Raw genomic sequence first — 12,032 nt, forward strand, 5'->3', positions numbered from 1 at the left:
GCAAAAAAACAAATAGCCTATTTTAAAAATTGGCTAAATAAAGACTTGAATAGACATTTCTCCAAAGAAGACATACAAAGCAGAACAGGTATATGAAAAGATGCTCAACATTACTAATCATCAGGGGAATGTAAATCAAAATCACAATGAGATATCACCTTACATCCATTAGGATGGTTATTTTCAAGAAAACAAGAGACAACAAGTACTGGCAAGGATGTGGAGAAATTAGAACCCTTTTACACTATTGGTGAGAATGCAAAATGGTGTACCTGCTATGAAGAATAGTGTGGAGGTTCCTCAAAATATAAAGAGAACTCCCATATTGTCCTTCCTCTTTCTTGCTCCATGAAACATGGATGTAATAGCTGAAGCTCTAGCTGTAGTCTCTTCTTAGCAGTGACAGAGGCATTGCTAATTCTCACAAGGATGAGGGCCATACTTGAAGGATGGTAGAGTGGTGGCTGGAAGAAGTCAGAGGATTTGTAAAGTACCCATAATTTCCAGCTCTGGACCATTTAATGAAAGAAAGGGAGAAAGAAACTTTTCTTTCAGTGTTATTTTGGGTCTCTGTTACCTTCGGTTGAACCTAATTCCAACTAATATATTTGGGAATATTAAATTATTGTTAAGCCCCAAATTTTTGCTATGTTTATTTAGAAAGGATAAGAACTTTGCTGTAGGTCGGTAGGAATTGATCTGGTTCGAGTGGGGATTATCTGAAATGTGATATAGATATAAAATATACAGATGGGCCAGAAACTAGAGTGTACCTTTTGGGAACCATTAACAAGTGAGAGATACCAGTGACTTCCAAGTGATTTCTTTTTCTCAAAGATTCACTCTTTAGACAAATCATGAGCTATGAAAATCTTTGCTCACCCTGAGGTGTTTGGGGCTTGTCTAGTGTTTCCTCCCAAATTTCTGAGGATTCCAGGGTAGAGCTTCTGTGCCTCAGTGACCTTTGGGATCTCATTCCTTCCTATTGGTTGATGCTCTTCAGCAGCTGCTCTCTTTTCTTTACTGGATCTTTCCAAAATGGAACATGATCTTCCTTCTTTGTTCCTTCAGAGTGCCTCTTAAACCACTATTCCTGAAGGTTTGTGGACCCTTGGATAGTTAATAAAGAGCCATTTGTCCTGGACCTGTTCACACTTAATGATGCAAGAAACAGCAGAACTGTGAAATAACAGTTCTTTAAAAAATTCAATTTTTAATTTTTTATTCTTTCAACAATTTTTTAATTGTAGTAAAACATATAGAATATAAAATTTGCCCTTTTCATAAATACAATTTTATGTACACATTTTAAATGTATAATTCAGTGGCATTAATTATGTTCACAATGTTGTGCGATCATCATGGTTTTTTGATTTTTGATTTCCCAAATCAAATTCTTATGCAGAAACCTCCTCTCTCACCCAGAGGTGTTACTATCCTCAGTGAAATCATAGTTAGGCTCATTCTTAAACAACAGGAATTCAAGACATGGAAAAATCCCTATGACACCATTTAAGCAGCTCTGATTCCTCCAGATGTCCCTAGTAGAGTCCACAGGGCTGAGGATGAATTCTGTATCAATGCTACTGTCAAGGGCTGATGATGGCCAGCCTTCTAGAGTCTGACACAACCGGGAAACACACTGTGGGACAGGATAGCCACATACTCTTCCTCTTGGTTCAACCTTTGACCCTGTTGCTCATTGAATGGTTGGGTGGGCAGTTCTGAACCAAGGATCTGGAAGATGATAGCCTGAGACTGGGAATGCTAGAAGCTATGTCCAGGAGGGCTCTTAGGAATGTGTATGAAGTGTGTGTGTGTGTGTAGGAGGCAGTGAGGGAGACTACATCTCCAGGAGACAGAGGTCATAGCCTCATCTGAGGCTTTCCTCTGTTCATCTCCCTCTTTTCCCTCCCAAATAATTCTAGAGGGTTACAGTCATGCTAGAACTTGATGTCTGAATTTCAGATTATATGGTAAGAGATGAAGGGAGTTGGGGGCAGATGATTTGGGGGGTTTAGACAGTGGGTTAAATGTGCAAGGCTGTTTGAGGCTGTGATTCCTGTCTATAGAAGTCCAGCTGCAGAGTCTCACAGAATGGCATAATGATTAGACTGATGGTAGAGTTTTGAAGAGTAGGAGCAGTAGCCTAAGATTATCTTGTACAGAGTTCTGAAGGGAAGGCAGAGACAATAGGCCATTCTTAGATGTGGAAGGGGACTGCTAATTCCCAGACTTCAATTTAGTTATAGAACTATGTGCCGATCAGCAGATAGGCATGTCCTCGGGAGCATCAGCCCCTGGACCACTGAGAACATGATCTATGGTCATGCGATGTGGGCCCTAAGCCTCAGATCTCACTCACTGACCCTCCTTCACTCTAGTCCAGAGAGGAGTGACTGAGAGACCCTAAGCCCAAGGTCCCATTACCCCAAGATTCAACACCAGTCCTCTCAAACTTCCTCTTTTCCCTTTTTTGGCCTGGGCGTGGTGCTCAGGTTATCCTCTCTTTACTTCCTGTCACAACAGCTCCATTTCCAATGCTGAGTGCACATGATCTGGGTCTAGAGCTTAGCTCTCATACACACTAATTTTCAAAGTGCTCAGGTTTCACTCTTTCCTTTCTAGGAACCCATTTCAGAAAGAAGAAACCAGTTGTTAACTGTAGAGAGACCATGATGTCCACTGTCAGACTCCAGCTTGCTTAGGGCTGACTGCATAGGAGTTAAATTCCTGGGGAGGGAACTGAACCTTGAAATGGAGTGAAGAGGCAGGTTGGGGGAAAGTTGTATTCCCATTATGTCACAGCATCAGCAAAGGCCAGGCCGGAGCTAGGAACACTGCTCTGGCACTCTTTTTTTAGCCACCATGTACTCCTGATGTACCTATCGCTGCCCCATTGTCAGACCATATGCCGTGATTTCAGTCCACTCAATTAGTAGAAGGCCCCAGGGCACTTTGGTTTGAAAACTGGACATATTTGATGAGGCTCTGCTAAAGCATTCTCAGAAGCAGAGGCCCTTCTCTTAGTATCTCCTGGGGAGAGATTTTGGCTTCTGTAGCTGGGAAGACTATAAAAGGAGAAAGAGAAATTGGCCATTTGGAGGCTGCCTGAATGTGTGTGTGCATTGAGGAACAAGAGAGGAGAACATTTCTCTGTGTGTGTGTGGGTGTGGAGCACAGACTCCAAACACCTTTGGGTTTCCAAAAATGTTTGAATAATCCCCACTTCCCCAGTGGGGTTAGGAGTTAGAGCAGAGTTGGAGGTAACTCACAGCTCTGGTCCTGGTGCATTCTGTAGAAAGACACAGAAAACACTGAAGATTTGAAGAAAAGGTTATAGAACATATGATGTGTTGTAGAGGTTAGCTATACGGTTGGAAGCAAGTTGCTAACATGTTTCACCTTAATTCTTTGCCATATTTTTCCATGATGGCGTTCATAAAAAAAATACCTTTTGTGATCTGCTAAAGAAAAGGTGTGTTTATAATGTGAATGACTTATTTAATGTAACATGCAGTGGTTTTTATGGGTAAGAGTAACCACTTGGTGTGGCTTCCCCGACTGGAAAACAAACTGGGGGCCCGGGGCAGGGAGGGACTCTATAGGAAATTCATCTGTTTCATCATTCATTTATAAATTATAGCAACAAAGAAAGTTAGAGAAGCACTACAGGATTTCAATAACATGGTTAATTTGAAAAAAATCTTAAACTACAGTAGAATCTTTATAGTACTATGTAATGAGATGTGGAATGAGACTATGGAAATCTTTTATATTACTCACAAGTTTACTGATTTTCTCAAGGCAAAGAACTTAGAAGTGTGGAATTAAAAGATACATTTCTTTAACAGAAGGACAAGTATTACAAATTTGCTGGCCTCTAATGTGTTGGCTTGTGACTGTCACAAATGCATACACACACATACACACAAAATGTATCCTTTTAGGAAAAGGTAATATTTTAGCCATGAATATAATTGTACTTTAAAAGAATAATGTTACAGAGAAAGCACTTTGAAAATTGATGTTTGTAACTATTTCCATTATCATGTCATATAATGCCAAAATGAATTGTGTCAGTGTCACCTATACAAACTGTCATAGCCACAGTCTTCAAAATTTAGGAAGTATACTTTTAAACCCATTTTTACAATCTTCCAAATGAAAAGTTTCAAGAATTGAAAAAAAATCCCATTGTTGAAAACATTTGCAAGAATAACTGATGAAAATATCATAGAGAATGTTGACTTTATGGACAAAGAATTTTCTGGTGGAATTTCACATTCGCAAAATTGATAGATGGGATTTAAAGTGAGAATTATGATTTAATAAGTGTAGTCAAAGAGAATTCTTCTATTTGGGTCTATTTATCTTTGTGAGATATCTTTTTTGGGGGTGGGGCAATAACAGCCATTAGGACCAAGTATTGACACTAACTGAACTTAAAAGCAAACTCTCATAAAATATTAAACCAAGATTTATTAAAACCCTTTTTAATAGTGTTGCTCTCACTGAACAGATTTTTGCTAATAACTTTAAAGTGAAAGGAAAAAGGTATATTCTACCATTCATTAAAAAATGAAGTAATTTGAAACTGTTTCGTGTTTACCACATCCCTTAACGGTTTTTAGTGGGCTTTATAATATATATTAATACAGTTGCATGTGCATAACACTTATAAATAAGTAAATATCAGGCTACAGGGTAGAAGGAATAAAACTTGGTGCTTAAATGAGAACACTATGAAAGCAGTTGGCACAGTGAGGATATATAGTGGGTGGTCACTAACGAATAGTTTCTTTTTTTCCCTTGGTGAAAAATTTGATGTGACAGACGAAAAGGAGAAAGTCAAGATGTCTCACAGATGTGGCCTGGGAGAGTGGGGGCTGGTGCTATCATTCGCTAAGACTGGAAACAGAGAAGCATGAGCAGATTCTGGCACATTCCTGGGAAGAAATTAGGAGTTTGAGTTTGGACACGTTTTCATGGGCCTATGAACCTCTAGTGGAGATGTGCCCCAGGAAGTTGGATACACCATCTATGCAGCTCTGGAGAATTCTGGGCTGAAGATGAAGTTCAACGGTCATTAGTAGGGAGAAGATTGTTAAAATCTTGGAAGTGAGTGAGATCCTCAGTGTTCCCTGAGTGGGACAGCAGCCACCGGACCGCGGGGCCCGGGGGGTGTGTCTGGGGGAAGAAACGCCATCATCATAAGCCAGGCCGTGGAGGCGGAGAAGCTGTAATTATCAAGGTCTGTGCAAAATTGCGAGCGAGCGAGCGAGAGAGAGAGAGGAGGCGGGCACCAGCTCTGGAAACTGTGCACTCCAAGCATTCCAGTAAGGAAGGCGTGGTCAGCAGGTTCAAATACTGGGGAAGAGGCGAGTAAAGGAGGCTACAAATCACTCACTAGAAAACACTGAAGAGGTCAGTGAGAACTTGGAGGGGCGGTTGTATATGCCAGAGAGCAGAGGGGAGTGTGCGTGTGCGTTTGCGTGTGTGTGTGTGTGTGCGCGCGCGTGTGCGTGTGTGTGTTGGGAGCGGCAGGAAGGTGATCCAAGGAACCAGGCGGACGCCTGGGAGAAAACCTAGGCTTGCGGGTCCGTTCAGCTACGGACGCACCTGTTCGGGGGCCATGACCCTGGAATCTCACCTTGGGAAAAGTTCCGGCGCGGGAGGAAGTTCGGGCAAATCCGAACACGGTGGGGGGCGCCTTCGGGGCCCGCGGGTGGCAGCGGAGGGAACGTCGGGGGAGCCTGGCTGGAGGCTGACCCCGGCGGAGGCGAGCGCGCTTCCGGCCGAGGGACCCGGCGGCCGCGCCTCTGGCGTCTCTAGTTCCCCGTTGGCAGCGCGGCCCCGGCGCTCAGGTAGCCGCATCAGGCCTGGTTGGCGGGCGGCCGGCAGGGCTGACCTGCATGCAGGCGGCGGCCCGACCCGCGCCCAGCTGCCGGATCCTCGTCTCCTCGCCCAGGTAGGGCACTGACTGAGGAGGCGCGCCGCTCCCGGGCTCCTGCCTTCCGGAGGCGGCTCTCCTCCTCTGGGCGGGCCCGGGGACTCTGGGGCCCGGGCTCCGCAGCGCTGCGCCCTGGGAACGCCCGGCTCACGCCCCTGCCGCGTGCTGCACCGCCGCCTCCCGCCGAGCGCGGGCGGGGGGCGCAGCCTAGCGGGATCCGGCCCCGGCTGGCTGCGGTGCCGGACAGCCCCCTCTGCGGCGCTTGCTGCGCGCGCGCTGCCCAGCGCTGCCACCTGCGCCCCAGTCCTGCGGGCCACCCCCTTCGCGCCCACGGCATGGCCCTGTCTCCTGAACATGGTGAGTGCGCGCGATGCTGAGCTGCTGAGCTACTGACCTTGGGTCGCCGCCCGGCGGACCCCGCGGCCCAGAGCGGGAGTCGAAGCGCTCCGGGTTGGAAGCGTCGGCTCTGGGCTTCCCAGCTCACCCAAGCGGCGCTTCGCCTGTCTGGACCCTTGCCTGTGCTCCTGGTCCTGTACGTGCGGTGGCCTAGGCTCCAGAGGCCTCAGGTGAGCCAGCCTCATCTCAGCTCCCTGGCGGCCTACATCGCATTCACAAGGTTTAGAGAAATTAAGGGACCCTGGACTTGCCGCCACTTAAGAGCTGGGGCAAGTTTCTAGGTGCTTGAGGACTGGCTGGATGCCTTTCACCTGGCGGCAGGGGGATGGACAGGATGACAGGGTGATGGGGATGGTTGAGGCCTTCATCCTTACCTCGTTGGCTCTCTTCTGGCAAGAGAGGTGTATTGCACTCTGGCAGTCTGCTTTCTGCCCTTGAACTTCCTGGTAGCTGCTTTGCCAGGGGAGCTGCTAATGGCTCGTCTTGGCTGGCATAGGGCTCTGGGGTAAGTTTTGAGAGGCCCTGGAGTAGGAGAGGCTTCCTATCTAGAGTGTCATTTTCCCAACTGTTAGTGCCTTGTATGTGCTTGTAAGCTTGATGATGGCAAATTAGCAAAGGAGCTGGGTGAAAGCTGGAAGCACTAGGAGGAATTTTAGCATGGTCATTAGCCCTTGTTGGCTAGCCCCCTGGATGTGGTGACCAGCATTTGGCCATCTTCAGGGGAAAGCTGGCTGCAGCTGGAACCCTCATAGGAGAAATTCCTCCCCTGGCTGTGAAGCATTAATGCTGAATGGTAGTCAAGCCATGGACAGGCATGCAGAGCCCCTGCTAGCTCTCACCTCTCTGAGTGCTGACAGCAGGTTTAAGGTAGTTAGCCTGGCCTGGATGCAACTCTGAGGGGCTGACTTGCTCTGAAGATGATGGTATAAGGCTGCCTTAAGAATCATGGGGCTTGTATGGGTGGATTGCTGGGTGGATTGCTGGAAGACTCTCAGCCCCACCCTCAGCCCAACCTCAGTCCTTCTGAGAACCTGGATAGGGGGTGAGTGTTTCTCAATTGGGTCAAGAAATTGTGAGATGAGGCCTATTTTTCTTATCCCTTGCACTAGGTGAATCACTCTTCAAATGGTCTCAAAATCAATCCCAGATATTGAAAATATTATGGACAGATAAAAAGTAGCCTTAGAGATAAGCAGGGAGATACCTTTCCTTCTCCAAATCTACTCATAATATATTTGGGTTCTGCCCCCAAATATATTAATTTCTTAGTTCTTCTGTGTGCTGGCTGCATATCTAGAACAGGAGACCATGGCTTTGGGTTTTGATATATGAGGGACTAGGGCATAAGAGGATGGGCTCATGGCTGGGGTGCTGGCCATGCAAAGGCAGCAAGATTATTCATAGAGAAGGCTATTTCTCCTGATCTGATTTCACATTTAAACATGGTTTCCTTCTCCTTGCACCCAAGTAGGAGCCTGAGAGCATGCCTGACACACAACAGTGCTTTGTAAATATTGTTGAATGAGAGGATTCAGTGTCTAGATTAAACTGGATATTCATTTTCTCAGCTGGACTCTTTCATACCTGATAGCATGATGACAACGATGTTGATAGATAATACTTATAAAGCACATGCTATGTGCCAGGTACTAGTCTAGCACATTACATACACCAATTTAATTGTCATGGCAACTTACAAGGTCAGTACTGTTATTAACCCCATTTTATAGGGAGTAAAACTGAGTCAGAGAAGTTTAGTAACTTGCCCAAGGTCATGGAACTAAGCGGTGGAACAGGATTCAAACCTAGCTAGTCTGGCTTATGTCCATATTTTTAACTTTACATTGTACTGACTCTTGAGCATGCTACAAGTAGATTAAGCATTAGCTCATTCACTCATTCATTATTTTATGCCTTCAACAAATATTTACTGATGCCTACTATATTCTAGGCATGGGGACACAGTAGCGAAAGATCTGTCAGGAAGCTGATATATATAACAGGTGAAGCCCCTTTGCCCAACTCCTATGTGACTTAGGCATACCTCAGAAATGAGAAGGGAAATGAAATCATACAGGCAGGCCCACAGCATCCTTTTGGGGAGGGAAGAATAGTATCTTTCTTGATGAGACATAATTTGATTCCAACCTTTCTTGTCTTTTGTGATTTGTAAGGGGCACTTAACTGATAAAAGTGAATGCAATCTTGTCTGGGCAGGAGATGCAGGTCTTGGGCCTGGTTATCATAGATTGTCTTAATGTTCCTTCAGAAGAGAAATGGAGCTTTGAGCTTGGGACCAGTGCTTTTCAGTCCAAGGACACTTCTAGGCTACAAGGAGCGGTGACATGTTAGGCTTAAGGTGGAATTGTGGGGTCTTAGGTGAAGCTTGCCCTCCTGAGACAGAGTCATGATTTCCTCTTAAACTGTCACTGTGCTGGAGGGTCTTGCATCCTTTTGGCTCCAGCAGGACCCTTGGCCATTGTCCCATAACATAACCTGTCATGTTAGCGAGACTGCTGCCCATCTCTGTCTGCACCTGATAAAGTGGGTCTCACACCCATTGCTGGGCCCCAGGAGGGCAGCTTGTCTAGGTTGGAAAATGAAGGCTCATAGTGGAAGGCATTTTCCAAAATACATGCCACGGGATAATAATAGGTATTGTTTCCTATGGTGGTAGTGGCGAGAGGGTCAAATAAATGTGCTGGGTTAAACAAAGTTCAGCAGCTTTCTTTACTGTAGGACTTCTCAGATGTTTAGAATCTGCTATTAGGAATTGTGCATGAATCTCTATAAGGAACTGTGGTATGCAGCATTTTCCAAGCCTTCTGATCTTTCACATTCTACAGACTACGCTTTGGAAGATGTGTGTTTAGACTAAGGCTATCCACAGTCTGGTTCAAGGTACGGAATGAAATTCCTTGAATATGTTGGGTCCAGGTAGGTTTTCAGATGCATGAGCTAGGAGGTTCCCATTACAGCCTCCCTCATACCTCCTCCCTCCCCTAAACATACCGGCAGAAGGAATCATATATTCTCTCTTCTGGCAGAATAGTACTAAGGGCTTAGATTTTTTTCACTCTATGCTTTAAGTGGTTTAATTATTTAATGAATAAATATTATCCTCCCTCTAGGTTACTTATAGCCTGCTGGTGGCACTGTTTATGAAGCAGCTGTGAGGACAGGTGGATTGTAATCCCTGGGTAGCTGAAGCCCAGCAGTGGCCCAAGGATCGTGTGTCAATCCTGTAATCCTGCTCTGTACGCACAGGAATTATTATGTGGGCTCAGTAAGGCACAACCTCAACTGTTGGACATGAGGAGGTGACTCAGGCCCAAATCAGGGCTAGAGTCAGCTTCCTGGTAAACAACTGACCCATCCTTCCTGGGCTCTTCTCCCCAGGATTTCAACAGTACCACAGAAATAGCCATTTTGCTCACTGTTATTTCCTAGACCCACGCCACTTTTCTAAGTCGCTGGGAGGCCATGCGTCTGTTCTGAGCTTTCCCGCACAGGACTGTCCTTCTGCTAAAGGACAGATGAAGAGTGGAGTTTGGCGCCGTGAGATGCTATTTTAATCCACTCTCCTTGCTCTTAGAGGGCTGCTTCTGTGGGTCACTGAAGGCAGCTCCACCTTCCCCAGTGGGGAACGGCAGCTGCTGGTGGCAGGGTGACTGAGGCCAGCCAAAGCTCAGGAGACTTCTCAGAGCTGGAGACCCACGTGGGAGCTGTGAGTGGCAGTAAGGAGAGGATGGGGTGGTGGGCTCAGGTTGGTTAGGTGGGACATACTTCTTTTCTGTGTGTGTGTGATGCGTGTATAAGGTGTGTGTGTGTGCGCACATGTGTGTGTTCGTGCACATAATCACACTCTAGTAGAGTTTGTCAGGCTGCCCAGTCACCTGTGATGTGTAGCTTCTTTGGGGCAAGAAAGGAAGGAGTGTAGCTTCTTTGGGGCGAGAAAGGCATGCCAGCTTTTCCTCCTAGCCTTCTCCTGCCTCAGTTCCCCCTTTCTCTGAGTCTCTGTCCTTTCCTGGGAAAGGAGGAAGCAGTTCATGGTCCTTCCTTCTTTTAGAGAAGGAGGGGAAGGTAGAACTCATATTGGCAACTGGGCTCAGAGCTCCCCGTGTCTGTCTTGGGGTGCCCTCAGGAGAGTTGCTTTGGGGGGCATGCTCCTGAAGGAAGGTAGGGCAGGCTGTGCCAGAGACAAATACCTTTGGTAAGATGAACCTTGTCATAAGGTCAGGCATGAAGCGGGGTTCAAAACAGAAGCAGCAAAGTTGATGGTATCACATATTATGGCTCAACTTTTAGGAGGGGTCTGGACGTTAGAGGCTGTGCTTATCTTCCGTGGTTGGTCAGGAGGGCGGAATGTAATGTTGCGTTGGGGCAGCAGCGGTTTTAGTTTCTTCCTGTGAGGAGGGTTGTGAACGAGGCCAAGACACTCCATGCAGCCGTGGATAACGGGCATGACCTGGGCCCTTCAGGACTCTTGGAAATTTTACACTTACATTTCAAACTTACGGGAGTATTTCCAGCCCAGACTTTTCCCTCTCTTGCTCAAGGCTGCTCACAGATATGCAAAGCAGAGACCTCCCACCCCAGCAGCTGCAGACAAGACCCAGCTAGCTGCATTTACACTGACTCAGCTCAGTTTCCTGGGCAGCACACATCCCCTGGCTTGAGTGCGTCACCTGTGTGGCATCCTCAGGAGCAGCCATGGAGACTCCAGCACCAGGATCAGGTCTGTGTCGTGGGTTCCGATGATGGGAGTCTGGCAAGAGCAGGAAACAGCTTGATTTGCATAAGGAGAGTATTTAAGAGGCACTGTGCTTTTTTTCTGAAGGGGCTGTGGTGCCATGAACAATTACAGTTTGTTGAAATTAGTGGCATTTTACAGCTTTCTAACTTTGGGACACTTCCACAAGCTCATTGGAGAGTGTCGTATGTAATGGTGAGATAAGCTGTATCGCTAGCTGATGCTGGTGAATTCAGAGTTATGTCTCCCAAGCCTGCTGGCTCCAGCTGACAAAACAGTTGAAAGCCAGGCTTGAACAAGCAGCTGGAGCCAAAGCTCTGCTTCACATCTGCAGAGTGGGCTTTCCTCAGCATGCCTGGCTGCTATCTGTAAGTCTAAGAAGAGAGACAAGCAATGGGTGTGTGTGTATGGGGCCGGGGGGTTGGGGGGATGCATTGTAGGTATGTTAGAACTGCCTGCCAAAGATGTCCAGAAGACAGCAAGTGTATAAGAGGCTCCTAAAGCACACCGATTTAGCCCAGCACCCCAGATGGGTTACTGGGTCCATACTAAGGCATGGAATGAAGTCTTCACCAATTATTTAAGACATCAGTCGTTCTGCAGGGGATTCACATGGGCACTGTAAAAAAGGGGTCTTTGCAGAAATGCTGCTTTATGACCTTGAGTCTCCGATGTGCCTTGTGAATCTAGGTGAGGGGCTATGGAATACAGCATCTCCTTAATAATTGACCACAGTACCTGTTTTACCAGCCACAGGTATCAACTTCTCTTGGGACCCAGTTTGGCAATGGCTAATTTAAGCTATTTAAACTGAAGAAAAAGAAAGCTCTTTTGTAGAAAGATGCATCCTAGAAAGTATGTTTAGTTGGCTTGAGCAAGCTAGAAACGTTTCATGGAAAAACATGGCAGGATCTAGCATAAGAGCCCTCA

The 12,032-nt window shown here is 46.5% G+C and overlaps 2 protein-coding genes across 14 annotated transcripts in view; one reads left to right on the forward strand and one right to left on the reverse strand.

Annotated features, from left to right (window-relative positions):
- Window positions 1-267: 267 nt before the first annotated feature.
- On the reverse strand, window positions 268-6,583 carry LOC120603194 (basic proline-rich protein-like). 2 transcript variants are annotated; one of them, XR_005652969.1, is made up of 2 exons: window positions 883-3,227; window positions 268-464 (listed from the first exon to the last, which is right to left on the reverse strand). XR_005652969.1 is itself a non-coding variant. In XM_039863574.1 (2 exons), the coding sequence occupies exons 1-2, from the start codon at window positions 6,307-6,309 to the stop codon at window positions 422-424; spliced, it is 699 nt and encodes a 232-aa protein (XP_039719508.1). In that variant the 5' UTR covers window positions 6,310-6,583; the 3' UTR covers window positions 268-421. The 2 variants fall into 2 exon arrangements, 1 of the variants encoding a protein (XP_039719508.1); XM_039863574.1 differs by lacking the exon at window positions 883-3,227 and adding an exon at window positions 5,654-6,583.
- The window catches only part of AMPD3 (adenosine monophosphate deaminase 3), a 44,495-nt gene continuing 37,774 nt past the window's right edge, over window positions 5,312-12,032 (forward strand). Inside the window, exons 1-2 of one of the 12 annotated variants that reach the window (XM_039863564.1) lie at window positions 5,313-5,427; window positions 10,909-11,087. In XM_039863564.1, coding sequence (XP_039719498.1) covers window positions 11,063-11,087 — 25 coding nt within the window. In that variant the 5' untranslated portion in view covers window positions 5,313-5,427; window positions 10,909-11,062. Of the gene's footprint in view, window positions 5,428-5,525; window positions 5,618-5,951; window positions 5,972-6,176; window positions 6,311-6,500; window positions 6,520-9,617; window positions 10,087-10,216; window positions 11,088-11,180; window positions 11,471-12,032 lie in introns of those variants that run through there. The other 11 variants (XM_039863562.1, XM_039863561.1, XM_039863566.1 and 8 more) reach the window with 11 other exon arrangements.

The sequence above is a fragment of the Pteropus medius genome, unplaced genomic scaffold (assembly GCF_902729225.1).
Source record: "Pteropus medius unplaced genomic scaffold, Ma_sr-lr_union100, whole genome shotgun sequence".
Classification (NCBI taxonomy): Eukaryota; Metazoa; Chordata; class Mammalia; order Chiroptera; family Pteropodidae; genus Pteropus; species Pteropus medius.

Bases quoted from the DNA above. Each gene is read 5' to 3' on its own strand.
- LOC120603194 (XM_039863574.1), bottom strand. From the start codon at position 6,309: ATGTTCAGGAGACAGGGCCATGCCGTGGGCGCGAAGGGGGTGGCCCGC. The intron at 465-5,653 runs GTGAGATTCCAG...GACTTCTTCCAG, and splicing joins GCGCCGGAACTTTTCCCAAG to CCACCACTCTACCATCCTTC.